The 19,562-nt window shown below is 39.7% G+C and overlaps 1 protein-coding gene across 1 annotated transcript; it reads left to right on the forward strand.

Annotated features, from left to right (window-relative positions):
- The first annotated feature begins 1,261 nt into the window (after positions 1–1,261).
- LOC147222757 (voltage-gated delayed rectifier potassium channel KCNH5-like) lies at positions 1,262–19,106 on the forward strand. The gene is made up of 12 exons (XM_086167112.1): positions 1,262–1,374; positions 2,275–2,398; positions 4,036–4,142; positions 4,220–4,348; positions 5,585–5,700; positions 5,935–6,327; positions 6,412–6,504; positions 6,769–7,198; positions 11,743–11,942; positions 13,409–13,661; positions 14,172–14,368; positions 16,281–19,106. The coding sequence occupies exons 1-12, from the start codon at positions 1,302–1,304 to the stop codon at positions 17,427–17,429; spliced, it is 3,264 nt and encodes a 1,087-aa protein (XP_086023238.1). The 5' UTR covers positions 1,262–1,301; the 3' UTR covers positions 17,430–19,106.
- The last annotated feature ends 456 nt before the right edge of the window (positions 19,107–19,562 follow it).

Raw genomic sequence — 19,562 nt, forward strand, 5'->3', positions numbered from 1 at the left:
CGGACAAAATAACCGTTACAGCCAAAACCGACGGGGACCAATAGATAGAAGATTTCAGTTCGGCCTGTTGGCTTTTTTAAAAATATATTTAAAACTAATGTCCTGCAATGACCCGTGGCTGTGGCTGTCTAATAACCAAAATAGTGTTTCTCTTATTTGAAATGACTTGAACAGCAACAATAAAAGCCTCTTAGTCCGCTTAAGTCACATTTTTATTTATCATTCATGGCTTTGACACGCTTTTTTAATGGGCAGAGGCTCGTTCATGTTGGAAATCTCGGTAATTTGTTGCTTTTGGGCTGACAAAGTTGTTGTGTGTTGAGTAAAAGACGACCGGAGATACGAATAGCACTTATGTACTTTAGTAAAGAGCCGGGCACAGGGGAAAGTAGCTATTCGTACCCATGGGCATGAGACCGCTAACAGCCCATCTGCGCATGTGCAGATTTTCAGTAAGCATATAGGATACATATTCAATATTACTGTGTCCACAGTCAATATTCTACACCCCCTTTCCTTGGTTGGAACCTCTAACAACGAACACATTTTCATCATCTTAATAGTAGCACAGTGTTAAACTTGCTCCATACTTGTTTGATGGTAGCATGTAATATGACATATCTAAACAATGAAATATTGTGTACAAATAACTGTATTATCATGTGCAGATTTCCAGTAAACATATAGGATACATATTCAATTTAACTGTGTCCACAGTCAATATTCTACAAAAGTTATTTAAAGCACGTTTCAAAAAATCATCAATTAGTTTTAAATGATTTATTACACTATTTATTTTCTGTCACCGAAAAGCCAAATGAGAAACAAAAAAAAGCAGTAACACAAACAGAACGAAAGTAGATTCGCACATGTTAACAATAGACCAACAACAGAGCTGATTAAACCGGAAGTGGAGTGAATTATTCTTTTTTTCGAAATAAATGCTTTAGATTTAATTACCATCAATTCAAGTATCATCAATAAACGAGCCAATCGCATAACGTGTGTTGAATCAATCAGCCAATCAAAACACTGTGTTTCAGGTGGCTATAAATGGTTTTGATCCAATTCAAAACCAAAACCATCTCCGGTTAGTCGACTCATTTATTTCAACTGTGAGGAAATAGTCTTTTATTTTCTCTCAAACAGGGAACCGGATAGGGCTGTTGTCCCCCCCCCCTCCGACTTATCAGTGCCACCAGCGCTCCATCAGTGCGCCCATCCTCCCAGACATCACCGAGGGGTCGGAGGAGCAGCAGGACCAACGAGCGGCGCAGAGTCTCCGTCCTGAATCCTCCACCATGCATGGAGGCAAGAGGGGACTGGTGGCTCCGCAGAACACCTTCCTGGAGAACATCATCCGGCGCTCCAGCGGTGAGTTTCCTCTCAAAGTAAAACAAGAACTGAGGGATGGCTGAGATATAAGTTTATATACAGTGCATACAACAATATGCGTGCTCGAATCATTCTGTAGGTAAATGCAGTTTTGAAGCAGAAAAAGCCAATGCCTATGTAATACAGATTTTTTTCCTTTATGTAATTTATTTGTAATCATGTCTGAATTATTTGCAGAAAACCTCAGAATATTTGTTTATATTACAATACTCAAACTATCTTATATTACAGGCAATATTGTAATATACAAGTGTTTTTTCATTCATGAATATATTAATTTTGTCCTACTTTTTGCTTGTTTTGTGATTTATTGATGTCATCATGTTGTATGTAGCTAGTGTTTAATCACATTATACCTTCAATTATCTTACTGAAAACTTACTGCTGGTCTGGTAAGGTTTGGCAGTTGGATGAGAGCAACCAAAAGATGTTTTACAACATTCATTGCTGAGGAGAAGATAAACACCTGAGTGGCCTTAAGTTTTACAAAAAGAACATTTCAAGATAATTCTGTAAATTTCTGATTACTGAATCCTTGCTTTCCTCTGGGCTGCTGTGAGCTAGAAAAGTTTGCTGCTCCTCATTAATATTTGTTTAACATTAGGCACAGACACAAGCATTTTACCAACACTGATTGCCGCATCTTCATCAAAAACATCTGAATGTTTATTGTTGGTGTTATTTCAGTTATGCATATTTCTATTTGTAAAATGTGTCCTAAAAACACACATGTATGTACAAGATAATGTAATACATGAATGTAATTGAAGATTTGTCTGGTTCACAATAGCTGCATTAATGTGAAAGAAACATATCAGAAATTATTGGAATTGAACCAACAGCTTGCGCAAAGTCTAACTCAGTGATGTTGCATTTCAGAAACCAGTTTCTTGTTGGGGAATGCACAGATTGTGGATTGGCCCGTTGTTTACAGCAACGATGGTTTCTGTAAGCTGTCAGGCTACCACCGAGCTGAAGTCATGCATCGGAGCAGCACCTGCAAGTAAGGCATTCCCGTTTAGTGTACCCATGACGGTACACTGTGTTGTTCTGTAGATATAGGAAATACATTGAAGTTTATTTTTAAAGGCTTTTCGCATAAAAAAATACAGAAAGCAGCCCCTTATTGATTCTAAAAGGCAAATATTTTTTCTCATTAATTTTATGCCGACAACAGTGCAGCATAGGGTGAGGCAATATGGTAGAAAATCATCATTACATGATTCAGAAGTCTCCTTTTTAATGGCATTATGCATAACAAATACCAGACTGCTGTTTTACAGCAGCCTGGACAGCACACAACTCTGACCGCCCTGAGGTGCACCTGTGCTGCTCCCACAATCTCTCTACCTCACCCCATTTACTACCTCACCCGTCCAGAGTTTGGATATGTCATGCCCAAACTCTGCAGTCTTTCTTATCCTTGTTGGTCCCAGCCCGCGCACTTCCTGCCCATTTTTGTTTATTAATTTTATTCTTGTCATTGCTATCGTCACTCTATTTATATTGTCATTTGATTCTGGTTGTTTATTTTTCTCGCTTTCTGTTGGTCATTAGTATCCCTGATCTTGTTAATGGTGTTATTGTTGTTGTTGTTGCTGCTGTCTATTTATTGGTATTTATATTCATATTTATTTATTTATTTTTATTTTTTTACATTAATACTCTTATGCTGTTGTGACAAAGGAATTTACCCTATGGGGATCAATAAAGTCTATCCTATCTTAAGTAATGTTTAGATATGTAAGACAAATGAATTATCTGATAAGCATATAAAGCCCCATTTTTGGAGGTAATTTCTCATTGTTCCTTTTTCAAAAAATGCTAATCTCCTGGAGAGCTTCAAGTAATGTCTCGCTGCTTCATAAATACTTTTTGCTGATATGCTAAGCAAAATGAGCCTAATTAAAAACAGCAACCAAAACAGTGATGGTTTAACAGACAATGCCGTGTTTCTATATGTAGATAGTAAAAACAAATATCAAAATATAACTAATTTCAATGCCAAAACAACTCAACTATATAATATTATTATGAATAAATGTTAGAATCAGAATCTCTTTATTGCCAAATGTACAATGTACACAGGAATTTGACATGATATGACAGCGCCCTATAGCATTTTTTGTTAAGCTATGTATATAAAGGAAAATTGTTATTATTATGATACTCCCTGTGTTGCCTAAGTACGCGTGTGTTCCCTCCGGGTTCTCAGTCTCTGACAGTCCAAAGAATTGCGTTAGTTTAACTGCAGACTCTTATGTAGTTGTGAATGAAATGGTTGTGTGTCTCTATGTGTGACACACAATCACTTCCTAGCGAGCGGTGCAGAGTGAACCCCTTGTCACACCAATGTCAGCTGGAAACGGCTCCAGCCTCCGGGCACCACGTGTGCAGGAGAAGCACTAAAGGGAACAAATATATGAATGACTGACTGACTGAATGAATAATATTATAATGGAGGCCAATATGTATTATCTCATCCAAAGAGAGGATTAAAATCTAAAATTCCTGTACCATGTCTTGTATTTCCTGGCACAAACATCTTACCACAAGTCTGTCCCATAACACACTAGTGGAAAAACGAAGATTCTGCTTTTCTTTTTTCTGTACTTATTTCCTCCTCTCTTTCTCATTCAGTTTCATGTATGGTGACCTGACCGATAGGAAGACAATTGAAAAAATCAGGCAAACTTTTGACAACTATCAGTCCAGCTTCTACGAGGTGCTACTCTACAGCAAAAGTAGTAAGTTTGACTTGAGAGTCCAATTTTGCTTAAGCAAAAGTTGTTGTTTTTCAGTTAATATCAATTGTTTCCTCCAGGAACACCTATTTGGCTCTACATGCAGGTCGCCCCAATCAGAAATGAAAACAATAAGGTTGTCCTGTTCCTCTGTACCTTCCGCGACATTACACTTTTCAAGCAGCCCATTGAGGATGAATCAACGAAAGGTGAGCAAATTTCACCCAAACCCCAAGGTCTTGATCCTCACAGCCCCCACTACCTCATGAACAATCATTTTCTTCTGGAACCGTGAGGTTGTATAGTGGATCAACTTGAAGGGCCACTGTCTTTCACTGCTTATTGCTTTTAAGAGCCATGTATTGTTATACATATACATTTCACCCCCTCCGCACCAACTGCTGTAGGTCGCACACGTATCATGGCCTGTCGTCTATGTATATATTTTCTGTTTTTGATAATGACCCACCATACATGCTTCAGTAATACATCACAAAGACCTGTCGCATTATGTTTTGTAATATCCAGTCATAGAGATTATTATACCCAGTCTTAACTTTTGTTCATTACTTGCTCTTTGTCATTTGCTCAACTTCTCTGTATTACTGCTCTGCTCTAGACTGAGTGCAAATGACTCAGTTTCATGGCACCACTCCATTGCTGTCATTTATGATATACCTTTCTTCCCTCTCGAGCTTTAATAATCATATGTTTCACTGCTTCTTTTGCCAGTAATTCTGCTCTTTTACTTGCCACTATGCCAGATTGCAGCGGCAAATGATCTCTTCCTTCAGGCGCTCACTGAAGAAAAAGAATAACCCTTGTTCACGCTATTTTGTCCGACTTGATGCTATGGAGACAATATTACAATATGGATATTTTTCTTGGGTTGCAGCAAACAGCTTTCCAGGTGTTTGCCATGCGGGTCACTGAACATCAGTGTCTCTTGGTCTGCAGTTCCTTGTACCTGGGGATTTAGTGTACCTTATACATATATCACACACATACACACACACACACACACACACACACACACACACACACACACACACACACACACACATACACACACACACACACAACAGGTTTATGCTTAATGCCAACATGTGAAAAATTAACTGTAAAATATTGACATGCACAGGTAAACACATTTAGTAGGCTAAATCTTATTGTACTGTTGGCTGTTTTTTTGTATTTTAATGGAACTGAGTGATTTTTAAACACTAAAATGATAAATAATATTTAGAATTATAATTATAATTCTAGAAATATAAAGTAATGAAACCCTCCTTATCTTGCCACAGATAAACCATTTTACATTTTACTGATGTTGTAAAGTCTGTTGTTTATTTTCAATAGATTTTACCATTTCAACATTTCACATATTTTGAAATTTCCATGCTGTACCGCACAAATAATAAAATCCTGCCTTTGTCTCTGGTCAGGATGGACCAAGTTTGCCAGGCTGACTCGGGCACTGACCAACAATCGTAACCTTGTGCAGCAGTTAGCGCCACTGAGCAAGACTGAGGTCAGCCATAAGCCGTCCAGACTGGCAGAGGTGGGCCGGATCCAGACAATTTCCAAATACTTGAGAGAATTCTTAAAAGGCAAAAACAGACAACAGATAATCTAGTATTTGAAATACAAAACATGATCATAAGCAGCCTGGAGTTTATATAAATCTCCACGTGGATTTGACGTCCTCAGATATTTTCCGCTGCAGTTGGAAAACTAAATGAGGGGTCTTCTGAGCTTCACTTATGTTGTTTGTGTCCGTGCCCCTTCTTTAAAGGCTCTCCAGCTTGGATCAGACATCCTCCCACAGTACAAGCAAGAAGCCCCCAAAACCCCGCCGCACATCATCCTTCACTATTGCACTTTCAAGACTACCTGGGACTGGGTCATTCTCATTCTCACCTTCTACACCGCCATCATGGTGCCCTATAACGTCTCATTTAAGACCAAGCAGAACAACCTGGCTTGGCTTGTGCTTGACAGCATTGTGGATGTCATCTTTCTGATTGACATTGTGCTGAATTTTCACACCACTTTTGTGGGTCCCAATGGAGAGGTCATTTCAGACGCCAAGCTAATACGGATGAATTATATGAAGACGTGGTTCGTCATTGACCTGCTTTCTTGTCTGCCCTACGACATCATTAATGCCTTTGAAAATGTAGATGAGGTGAGCTTGTGATCCTCGGATAGATTGGCAGGTCTTTTTCGCGTGGTGACCTGTCACTAAAATGATCTCGCTATTCCTGTGCAGGATGCCGTCGCATCTTCCTCTCCAGCGAGTCATCTTCGCGAGTCTTCGGTTTTCCACAAGAACAGCACGAGGATGGAGGACTCTGTTCTGCCAGTAAGAAAGCATGTTCCTGACACACTTTTTAAATCCAAATCTGAATGTCTTATGTTAACTGATAAAATCGTCACACAGGTGTAATATCCTTAGACTTTCTTATAATTAAAATTGTGGCTTTCTTATTATAAAACAACAGCTTTTTCAAACTGCCTATTGTTTGCTATCACAAGAGAAATTATGGCATTCTAGAATTATAAGAATCGAGGACAGTCACAATCATGAGTAAATCTCTTTTTTGACTATTGGTCTCTCTCTATGCAGGGTCTCAGCAGCCTGTTCAGTTCCCTAAAAGTCATTCGCCTGCTCCGTTTAGGCCGAGTAGCCAGGAAGCTGGACCACTATTTGGAATACGGAGCGGCCGTGCTGGTTCTCCTGGTGTGCGTCTTCGGCCTCGTCGCTCACTGGCTCGCCTGCATCTGGTACAGCATCGGGGACTACGAGGTGATCGATGAAGTCACCAACACCCTGAAGACAGACAGCTGGCTTTACCAGCTAGCCTTGAGTATTGGAACTCCTTACCGCTATAACAGTAGTGGCACAGGCCAGTGGGAAGGTGGTCCCAACAAGGACACACTGTACATCTCATCTCTTTACTTCACTATGACCAGTCTCACTACCATTGGATTTGGTAACATTGCTCCAACCACGGATGGTGAGAAGATCTTCTCAGTGGCTATGATGATGGTGGGCTGTAAGTATTTTTTATTTACTTTGCCAGTACATCCTTATGTCATTCGTATTTTCTCGAAAATATGATCAAAATATCAATGCGTAATCTTCACTAATCTTGTGTTTTTCTGTTACAACTTCCTTTTATTAACCACTACTCAGTTCATCCTTGAATCTAAGCAGAGACCTCCACTAATTATAAAAAATATACTAAACAGTGCTCCCTGAAACGTTATTTTGGAAAGATAGACAGTCTAAAAATATAATTCCTCCCGCCACAGCAGTTACCAGAGAATAGCCTAATGATTGCCAATTGTTTTACTGTTCAGTCACGGATTGCATTTCTACCATTTTTCCAAGTTAATGAGCTCTGCACTGTACCAGTGCCAGGTATCAAACTTTCTGACATCAATAAAAGTTAAAAGAGAAAAAAAGTATTATTTCTTTCTTGATATATGATCTCTCTCTCTCTCTCTCTCTCTCTCTCTCTCTCTCTCTATATATATATATATATATATATATATATATATATATATATATATATATATAGATATTCTTTTTTTTTGTATATCAGGCACATCATATGTAAAAATATTATCTTTCCTGACATCGCAGACATAAGGCCTCTGATCTTGCTGAAGTTGGAACATTTGGCCAAAATGTATCAAGCCCGGGTGGACCTTTTATGAAGTTAAAGACCGTGAAGATCATGTTTATGCTTTTCAAAGCAGCATAAATCAGTCTCCCTCAGTGTTGTCCTTGACAGTCAGATTGGCTGGAGGCGAGGACAAAGGAGCAGCAGCCTCACAGTTGCTTTAGCGGCTCATGAAAGCCAATTGTCAATGAAAGTTGGGGAAGGATTTCAAAGGAAAGCATGTTTTCCCCTGAGTGAAATATGAATGTACGACAATATACACCCATCACTCGTACTGTGCCTCAAATAATTATTTTACCTTGGATTGGAGTGAAATGAAAGTGTTGAGGCCAGAGTTATTCAACACTGGAACTGCTGCATCTAGCCAGTTTCCAACATAACAAAATCATAACAAAATTCATTAACAATCATTGTAAAAAATGCATTTGTATTGGTAGTCATTTGTCCTTGACAGGACACTAGGCAGATAGTATGTTATTGCCTCCATCAAGATGTGTTTATCTGGCAGCATATTATGTAAACTACTTGTTAGAATATATTTTTCCATTGGTGTGCAATAACTTATGATTAATTAATAGAATATAATGGCAGTAGAGTTATCTCACTATTCATAAACTTCCCCAAATGAAAGCATCAGTATACCAGTCACCGGGAAAATACCATAAAAAGTTTAATCGCTCGTCTCTTTTACAATGAAGCTCTGTCGTTAAAGACTCATTAATACAGGTTAATGGTTAATTTCTCCATTTCCATTTCTCTTTTAAATCTTCGAATAGTAATGTAGCGTTTTAGTCCTTGAAACACCCAGAGAAACACCCAGGTGACAGTAAAACTTCTGTTTCATGTGCAATAGCTGTTTTTGGTCACAGCCACGCCACAAAAGCCTGCAATACAACTAACTGTTCCCGCTCAATTCCAGGTAAAAAAAAAACACAGATTTCATCGTTCATTGCACCCCAGACCACACTCATACAGAAAACAAGCATTCACATAAACCACAACATTCGTGACTCCCTACAGTAATAATAGTAGCTGTAGAAGTAATAATCCCATTGGTTAAAAATGTATTATATAAATCATGTTTTCATTCATGCATTCATTTGTCAGTGGAACATTACGGTGGCTGGAACAATCTGGATGCATTTGCTTGCATGCTAAACACAATAATATGCTCCATGGCGCTTCTGGCTAACAGCTGTCAGTGAAGCAACACACTGAGTGGTATAATTGTACAGGTCAAGGACCATCTTCACAGATTAAAGTCTGATTCAAGGTTAATGTGAATACATGTAAGTATGAGATCAAGATGACTGCATGCTGATTAGATTAAATGAACTATAAAATGCAAAATTCCAATGCTGCAAATATGTCTCGGCAAGATGAAGATAACTATATATGTATGAGAGGCAAATTGCAGAGACAAAGACTTCCAAAGTTCTTCCTATAAAAGCACATTAAATATTGCGGCAAATGTGCACATTAAGTATGAATAAGCAGTTCAGTGAAGTACAATTACAACAAGAGAATTCCAGCAGTGGGGACTCTGTAACTCCTCCTTTTCGAGCACTTCCAAGTAGGACATAAAGCTGCAGATTTTTTTTTTTGAAAAAGAAATAGTAATCTGCTTTAGCTGGTCCAATAGGCATGTTTTCTTTGCCCAGTCTTTTTACAGCATTCATTGTTCCTGAAGGTCAACAGTATAGTCCTCCCTCACAGTAGTTTTACTTGTGAAACTATAATTGTGAGTCTATAATAATTGCATCAGCATGGAACCCTTTTCAAGTGTAGAATTTCTTTTTCAAATTATCATGTTTGCACAGTAAATCTCTTATTTTAGCTGCAATTCTCATCTTACAGACCAAACAAATGTCTTATTCCTGAATCTCTGCTCACACTTAACAGTTAGGTAATGCAGAGACTCGACTGTTCGTATACTAAATCCTGTTTAGCTGCAGTCATGGCGCTTGAGTTTAGTCCTCACATTTGTGGATAATGAAAAGTGACACGGTTGGCGCTTGTCACAGCCTGCTCTTGGAGAGTCTGACTGCAGGCGGGCCATCGCTACCCGCTAACAAAAGAACATTGCTTTCTGATTACGTTTACTTGCAAATACAAAGAAAATAATAATTTAACACCTTCCTTTTTCCTTGTTCTTCATTTTGTGATATTTAAAGGACCTGTAAATCTTAATGATGTTTTTTCATAGAATTATCATATTTCCCTAATGCTTTACAGATTGTGAAAACTGCCGTAGATAGAGAAGCCTTTTTTTTAGTATTATTTTGCTGGAAAAGCTGGAAAAATATATAAATAAATGGGAAAAAGAAAACAAAACTAATTTCAAGCACAATTGATGAAAAGAAAAAAGAAAACTTGTGTAATTTCAACAGCTCTACATTCATGATTGAATTTGTTAATCCCTGACTACTTCTCTTCGCAAATGCAGTTGATCAGTTGAAATCCAGCGGATCAACTGGGATGAATTTATTGTTGCCTCAAATTTTGATGGAAATTGTTGCAAAAATTAGAAAGACAGACCAGTGTATGAAGATGATATAATAGATTTCCATGTGATGTTGCATTGATAGACATTTAAACCAACAACTCACATTAACTCATTGGGGGGCCTGTTTACTAAAATAGATGTTTCTATTTTTACCACTGCAGCCATTTTATTTTCATCACTGCAGTTACAGTAAGAGCCTCCCCCCGTGTCTGTGCTCCCACTGTCATCCTCTGATGTTCCTCCGTCACGACCCGCCGTCTCGCTAACCTTTGGCCCACTCCTCTAAAACAGCATGTAAAGTGATGCAATGGTAACGGTGATGCAAACACAAAACGACGGCTGTGATTTAAGGATTGTGCTTGGGCAAATAAACGCCCATTACTTTGGTGGCATTTCAGTTGCAAGAATCGCTCAGTCGCTCAGAAGAATGGGATTCAATTACCACCAATAAATCTCATGCTACAGATACAGTAATTATGCGAGGGGAGGGAGCAATAGAAGAAGGGGAGCTTTTGCCTAAAGGCTGCAGTGTACTAAAGGCACAATGAGCCATCACGTTAGATATGCATCTTAACCTCTATGATTGCGCTCAGGCGACTGGAGACGACTATTTCCCCTTGAGTGGGTGAACCCTCACAATTAGAGATCCTGACTGACTCTTTGAGGTCACTGAAGCAGCCTGAACACAGGACACTTAGAGGAGTTCTGCATTATGAATGATATTCTAAAGGTTCCATTCGCCATCATTTGTATGAACTTTTTCCAAGAAACGTATTGGCGACCCTAATGGTTTTTGTTATTGGTTAGAGTATGAGCGATGAAATAAGTTGCCTGACAAAATCTGTAGATTAAATTGCACTGCAATTAAATTGCTCACATCTTATCTGAAAACAGTTGATCATCTGCTCATTCAGACAGTAGTAATTATACAACCCAATATTGATGTGCATTTAAGATGATTCCACTCGTACGTATACACAATCTCTTGCTCCAGAATACAATACTATAGCTAAAAAGGAAATAAATAAAATATAACTACATGTTTTTTTAAAACCAACTTGGACAAAGCAGCTATTTATATTTTACTTACATACCACTAAAAATGTTTATTAAGCAACCTCTGCATTTCGGCATTCATTCCTATCAGGGTTCGGAGCATGTGCCTATCGCAGAATTGTTAGCATGTATATTTTGAAAAGTTTAACAGATTAGCACTCTGTTAAAGGACAAATGATCCATAAAAAAAAAAAGACTACTTCTGAGGCACTAAAACGATATATAGATGATATATTATTCACTCTCTGTTACTTACTGAATGCATTAAAAGCTTCAGGGAAATTATAAAAGTCTTTCATCATGTTTGTAAATCGTTCTTCCTGACTTTTCACCGCCTCCTTTCTTTTAGCACTGCTCTACGCCACCATCTTCGGAAACGTGACCACCATCTTCCAGCAGATGTACACCAACACTAACCGCTACCATGAGATGCTGAACAACGTGCGTGACTTCCTCAAGCTCTATCAAGTTCCTAAAGGCCTCAGTGAGAGAGTCATGGACTTCATCGTCTCCACCTGGGCCATGTCGAAGGGCATCGACACTGACAAGGTATGTTATTAGATTATTATTATCCTCTAAAATTTCACATTCTTTTTAATCAAATTGTAAACCACCGATGATGAATTCAACTGTTGGCAACCAAGTATTACATTTTTGCAATTGACTGGTAACAAGTCCAGCGTGCATCCGGCCTCTCGGATAGGCTCCTGCATCCCCCGCGACCCTGAGTGCAGGATAAGCGGGAGGTCATGGATGGATGGATGGATGGACAATAATAACCCTGTCTATGAATATTCATAGAATAATAGCATTTAATAAAAAAATTTATAAAAAAAAAAGGATTTTTAAAAATAGTCATATAAAGACCAGCACTGCTGAGTTACTGACTATGGAAATATAAAAATATTATCCTGTGCAACAAGATCATAAAAACACATGGGTGTGTCTGACAGCAGGACGTGGCAGTTGATGCAATGGTGAGACTCAAAGGTCACAGCAGACAACTGAGCTGTTACCATGACTGTTTATTTACAGTTCATTGCACCTTTCCTCTGGAAAGTGATTTTTTTTTCCACGATAATTGACCTTCACTGTAGTTCATAGGTAGATTAAGTGCCCTAATCATAGGGAATTTAGATACTGATGTGTAAAGTATTCACGCATTATTACCTTTACACACTTTCTTAGTTGTGTCTCTCATTCCTCACCAATGCCTTGAGGTTTTATTTTATTCACCTTTAATCCCATGTAAAATGTTGATTGTGCTTTGATTTTTTTTATACACTGTCAGTAATGATGCTCTATGAGAAATTAACACATAAAAATAGATAAAACAACTTAACATAATAGTAATAGAACTGGCATTTTATTTTCTATTGCATTCTTAGAAATATGACGAAACAGTGCACCTTCATGCAAGTGAGAGACAGTTCATCTGGTTTCCGCTGGTAAAGGTACAGATGGTTAGTGTTCTAACCCGCAGAGTTAGGAAGCGATAATACCAATAATACGATGACATTTAAATCTCTAAGAGTCAGACCTGGATTAGATAGGATGACCGGTATGGAATAATTTCCTGGTTCTTTTTTCATTTAGGGTGGCACGGTGGCGCAGTGGTTGGCGCAAGTTAGTTTGCATATTCTCCCCGAGTCTGTGTGGGTTTCTTCCGGGTTCTCAAGGTTATTTGGGGAAAAATTGCCCAGAGTGAGTGAGTGAGTGAATGGTTATCTTTCTATATATCTGGCCCTGCCATTGTTTGGTGACCAATCCAGGGTGTACCCCGCCTCTCTCATGACGACAGGTGGGATAGCCTCCAGCATCCCCCACACCTCTGAGTGCATATTAAGAAGATGGATGATTGGATGGATTAATTGAATTGAATTGAATTGAATTTTAGTTTAGTTTCAATATCGGTCACAATTCATGTGCAGTGAAGCTTCTGTGAATTGCGGTAACCTTCGTTGGTGTAAACAGATAATAACCTACTGATTCGTAAATCTCGCTCTCTCCACCAGGTTCTTTCAATCTGTCCCAAAGACATGCGTGCAGATATCTGCGTCCACCTGAACAGACAGGTGTTCAACGACCACCCTGCGTTTCGCCTGGCCAGCGACGGCTGTCTGCGCTCACTAGCTGTTGAGTTTCAGACCACTCATTGTGCACCCGGAGACCTCATCTTCCATATCGGCGAGAGCGTTGACACCCTCTGCTTTGTCGTCTCAGGTTCACTAGAAGTCATCCAGGATGATGAGGTCATTGCAATACTAGGTGAGCCAACAAGACGCTGGGAAAAATAGACGGGGCCAACTTCTTATCTGCTGGCACAGATACTTGGAAAAACTGGAGCAAAGACCAAAGGGCCCCTTCTGACCCAGGGTCTATTCTACAGTAATATTAATATCACGCTACTCTTGCGATCTCCATGTAGGAAACAAATATAAAAATACACAAGTGTATCTCTAAAACAACAAGTGTAGCACAACAGAAATATATAGAAATAGTTGAATAAATGAATAAGAAAGATGGCCCTTTCAGTGCAAAAACATTTTTCTCTTATATACTTATGTACTTATTTTGCTCCCTGAACCTTCATGTGATATCATGCAGACCAGCTGAAGACACCAAACTTTATGGGTGTGTACTTGTGTAATTTGTGTCTCCTGATGAGTAGATTATTTCTGTGCTAAATTAAAAAGAATGTAACCAAACATTTTTTTCCCTTTTTTTTTCCTATTAAACAAACTACAAGAAAAGTGAAAGATTTTTCTGTCCTTGCAGGTAAAGGAGACGTGTTTGGAGACGTGTTCTGGAAAGAGTCCACTATGGCTCGCGCCTGTGCAAATGTTCGCGCTCTGACTTACTGCGATTTGCACGTGATCCGAAGAGACGCTCTGATGAGGGTGTTGGAGTTTTACACGGCATTCGCAAACTCCTTTTCCCGAAATCTCATCCTCACCTGCAATCTACGAAAACGGGTAATAATGACAGAGACTTTTTATTCAAACTCCTTTTGATTTCTTTTTCTTATTTCTATTTTTAACTTGCCAAGTTAAATGAGTGGGTCTGCTATTAATATTTGCATATATCAATTGGTGGTTCAGTGATAGGTTAGACACAAGGCTCATTTCTCTCTGTTTCAATATTTAAAAGTTGTACGTTTCTGAAAGTGCCCTAGCTTTCCAAATGTCAGAAGAGTAACAAAGTAAAAAAAACAATAACAAATAAATCCATCTCACAAACAAAGCAGGATTCTTGTTTGACGGCATCTCCGGCCTATTTCTTTTTATTTCTCATTTTTCTCTGCTCCTGTGGCGTAACCAGAACATGAATTTGCAATTCTCTTGAAAGTCATTTAGGTACATAGGGGAATGTTGTGCTCTGTGTGTTGAACAGTTAAATTAAGACAGAAGTTTTTTTTTTTTTTTATGGTACGCGATGAAATATGCAGTTTAATGATGTAAGCATGTCTTGCATTTATTAATATTTATTATAGTACCCCTCAAGATTAATTATACTGTTCATCTAAAGTTTGCAAGTATTCTGGATTTTGAATTACATGTTTGATTTTGTTAGTTGTCTTAATCAAAGACAGTGCTTATTAGAAAATACATTTACACAACAGCAAAGCGGCGCTAAGTACAGGTCAGAATCAAGTCAATCTGTGACTGCACGGTTAAAAAATTCATAGCTTTTACTTGAAAAGTTCAATAAAAATAAAGCAATCTATTATTAATGTGTACAGCATTAAAGAAGCTTCATGCCTGCGACTCAACTCTTTTTACTGTGGGGCGGGCTTGAATTGCAAATGTACAGCGATTAATGAAATAGAAATACCGCTATTGCAAAATCACATAAATTAGTCTCTTTCCATGAACGTGATTTGAAATGTGTTCAACACTACTTTCCCCCATCAAAGCTACGGGTTGTATGTAATTCTCCATTAATATTGCAGAAAGAAGGCAAAGACTATCGCAGCTTCTGTGATTATACTTGACCATAAAAGCACCAAGAACTCAGGATACCCAAACTTGTGACTTGGACACAAAATAACCTCTGGCTTTTGATAATTTAAACCAGAGAGTATGTAATACATGTTTGAAGAAAGATTCTCAAACCCCTAATGTCATGTGATACCTCATCGCGTGGGAAAACAGGGGCAGTTGGTGTGTTAAAGTCAAAAAATATATAGAAGCAAACACACACTCTGGATGTTCTAGAATGAAAAGGCCCTCCCACTGGGACGTTGTTTGGATAGAAAACGGGGCAAGTAGTTTGAAAGTTAGACTAACATTTTCATTCTTTTCCCTCCCAGGGAATTCAGAAACTGACAGCCGGGAACTTCATTTCTGTGTTATTGCCCCATTAACATGCTCCCTTTGTGCATTGCTGCTACAGGTCTTTAATATTTCAACATACATAGCAGCTCCAGATGCTTATCCTTGCCTTAAAGCTGCATCTTATATGTTTGTTCCATTCGACTGGATAAGAATGTGCAGTTCAATTCTTTGCACGCCATTGTGTTTTCACAAAAGTCACCTCTTGTTTTATTTGTGAATCCAGCTTTGGCCACTTTACCGTTGGTTTCACCTTCAGCACTTTGCATTGCTTGCATTTTGTCTCCCTGTTCCCGGTGCGTATCACTCGAATCAGGTTCAGAAAAATCCCAGAAAAAATATCTGAATGTGGTTGGAAAGGCTTTTTAGTGTTTTTTGTACCAAAGCCCTGAGGATTAAGGGGGCATTGCAAGTTGATCAGTGGGGGCAGAAAAGTGTGGGAATAGTTTTATAGGGATAAAATTTTGACTTGGTTTTGGAAAGGTCTGACATTGATGTCTGAACCACAGTATTTACCCCTCATCACTATTCTCACGGAGCGTCCTCCTTGCAGGTAGTCTTCAGAAAAATTGCTGACGTGAAGAGGGAGAGGGAGCGCCAGAGGAACGAGGTAACGCTCACCATCCCTGAGGATCACCCAGTCCGCAAGCTGTTCCAGAGGTTCAGACTGCAGAGAGACACTCAGACACCTGGAGATGCTCATTGTTACTTTGATCATAACTGTGTGCAGGTGGAGCCACAGCACCACCTGCACACAGACTCTTACACACCGTGTCAGGCTGTATCTCCTCCGCAGCAGGAGTACGAGTCCTCCGTGCAGAGCAATGCACCCTGCACGGGGGGCGGAAGTGCCGGCAGCGGACTCAGTGCGGATGCCGCGACGGAGGGCTCGCAAGTCCACAGCGAGAAGTCCGAGGACGGCTGCACGCCAGAGGCTGGGAACACACGGTCAAGAACTCGTACGGAGAATCAGCTGAGTTTGAGGGTCAACAGCCCTGGACAGGGAAGTTGCGCAGGTGTAGAGGTCGCTGGGGGTGGCGTTACCAGCCGAGGAGGCGCCAGGGGGTGGGCGAAGTTTAGGAGAAACACATCCGCTGCACCCCTGCCTCCAACCGTCGAGCAAGAAAAGCAGCCACAGAAGTTGGAGGAATGGTCCAAAGAGTCTCAGCCCTCGGAGCAGAAGAATCAGGAACCGGAGGAGAGCGGAGAGACGAGGAGCGCGGAGAGTGGAAACGTGGCGGGAGATGCGGGCGAAGAAACAAGCGCCCTGCACAAGACGGACTCCTGTGACAGCGGAATTACAAAGAGCGATCTGCGCATTGACCGTGCTGGTGACTCGAGGAACTCATTTGAGCGAAGCCCTATGGAAAAAAGTCCAATGGAGAGAAACCCTTTCGAGCAGAGTCTGGTGACGGACCCCGAAGTGTCGCTCAAACACTCCTTTGTACAGCCGCTGTCTGAACAAGCGCTCCTTCACACGACGTTATATGAGGCCAAATTGGAGCTCAAGGGGGACATTCAGATCCTGAGCGGCCGACTCTCCGTCCTGGAGTCTCAGGTCAGCGAGATCCTCAGGTTGCTTTCCCTGAAGAGAAGACTCTCGCTGCCGCCCACTTCCTCTCCAAAAGCACGAGTTAAAATTCAAGATTCTGTCCCGGCCTCCAAGCCTGTCACACCCAAAACAGATGATGGACCCTTTTGAATTCAATCCAACTACATGCATAGGTGAAAAATGATGAATCCAGGGCTGGTTTTCATCCCCAGCTGCGCTCTGGCCTGCCAAAGAAATCACACTTGACTGCATGCAAAGATCCCTCTCATTTTAACCCACGCTACACCCAGGGAATATATTCTGTCGTCTTGAGTTTACGGGGTTCTGTGTAGAACACAGACAACATCTGAAATGAGCTGTGAGCTGATAGTAATCAAAATGGACTCTTGCAAGCATATAACATAAATTATGTTACGGGTATGACCAATGAGATGCTGATGAGGGCTTCTGTTGAAACCTAAGCCTGATTGGAGTGTCAATAAATACATGGTAGAGCTTTTCCATCATCTTCAGAGACGACCGGTATTTTATCTATGTCTGTTTGGAATGAAATTGCAAAGATTCAGCCTCTCTAACTACAGCTTAAAACAGTTGTCGGTCATTCTCACACTGATCTGGATACCAGCTGCACAGTCCTAGAATGAGCAAGAACTCTGTGACGTTTTCTATTCGCTCTCTTTGTATTTTCAGTATCGGTTCAACGTCGGCGTCAGTGATGATGCTTATCTTCAGTGTTCAGGTTGTTATAAGCGTGCCTTACATTGTTAAACCCAGAGATATTTTGATGAGGCAGCATCATCTCTTTGCGTTTGTTTTTATAATGTGAACGTTAAAGGTGCGACCAGATTTACACTTGTTCAACAGGTTCCCTTTTGCACGAAAAGCATTTTTGTTTAATTCACCCGTAACTTAAAGCAATCGATTATCAAAGTATCATGCATTGAAACAGAATTAGTAGCATATTTTTGTGTGTAGGAGTTAGTTATATTAATAAGAAGTCTGTCCTCGTTGAGCTCATGAGTTTGGTCACCTGAGTTAGGTGTATGGATTTTTTTTGTATTATAAAGAAAAAATACTGAGCTTTGCCAATCTTGTAAAAATGAGGTGAAGCTTATCCTGTTAAGGGTTGAGGACCAACTACCGTCAATGACACGGTTACATCGACACAAGTTTGACAAATCATCGGAACCGCTAAAGGCTTTTTGATTGGCTGTTGCATCACTTTCATGAAGTTTAATATTTCTGACTTTTACGGCTGAGTTTGAAAGATGTCTCACACCACGTTTTAAGAAGGCCTCATGTTGTGCAACTCAAACACAGCCATTGTTCACTTGGAAAACACGAGTTTCCCCATGTTAAACCAGCCAAATTAGCAATAATTCATGAAATACAAAATAACTAGAGTATGTAAGTTACTGCTCTATGTGGTCATGACATGTAAAAGTATGTTTGCTCCTATATGCATGAATGAAATACTGGCCCCATATTATTAATGACAAAGTGTATTTCCCATTAGCTGTAAATTAGTTGTTCAAACCCAGTATTCAAAACTGAATGAGTCAAAGCACAAAAATTTGCTCAGGTATATTTTTTATATAAGAGATCCGAATGCCACATATCAGAGGGCCGACAGTGGGTATTAAAATATGAATGGCTATCACTCTTTTAGCATACATTCCACTGCACCATTCAATTTTTCACATTAGATGATAGGGGTTGAATGAACGTTTTTTTTTTTTTTTAAAAAAGGGTTGTTTCTGTTTTCCCTGTGTGACTGTGAATCACCGGAGTATGAACATAAAGGATGTAAGCATGTTGCTGCTTGATGATTCGGTGCATCTGTTAAAAATAACTAAACCTTGCATGCAACCAAGTGTCTGCACTGAAATTAATAATGAAAAATGATGCCTGCTCACCATCTGTTGTTGAGTCCTTTCTGTTTTACAATGCAAAAATATCTGAGTGTAAAAATGTGGATTTACAAGGTGTGAATATTTGGTTTTTTAAAGCAGCAATAAGTTGAAATGGTCGGACTGGTTTATAACACAAATATGGAAACTTGTTGGTGTTCAGTCTTAAAACAAAACCAATATTATGACATGGTGGCGTTATCTCTGTCTGAGAGTCAGACTGACTGAGCCTCTGAGACCTTCACCCTAACAGCTGCAACTTGCAAGACACATAATTTTGCATTTGGCAGTCGGGCATAACACCCCTCATGCAAAATACTCAATTTAACTGAGCTTGCAAGCAGCCCATACAAAGACATTTTAGTCATGAACT

Source organism: Fistularia commersonii, chromosome 20, assembly GCF_037954325.1.
Source record: "Fistularia commersonii isolate RoL2024-O1a breed Wild chromosome 20, RoL_Fcom_v1.0, whole genome shotgun sequence".
Lineage (NCBI taxonomy): Eukaryota > Metazoa > Chordata > Actinopteri > Syngnathiformes > Fistulariidae > Fistularia > Fistularia commersonii.

Bases quoted from the DNA above. Each gene is read 5' to 3' on its own strand.
- LOC147222757 (XM_086167112.1), top strand. From the start codon at position 1,302: ATGCATGGAGGCAAGAGGGGACTGGTGGCTCCGCAGAACACCTTCCTG. The intron at 4,349-5,584 runs GTGAGCAAATTT...GTCTCTGGTCAG, and splicing joins TGAGGATGAATCAACGAAAG to GATGGACCAAGTTTGCCAGG. The intron at 6,505-6,768 runs GTAAGAAAGCAT...CTCTCTATGCAG, and splicing joins TGGAGGACTCTGTTCTGCCA to GGTCTCAGCAGCCTGTTCAG.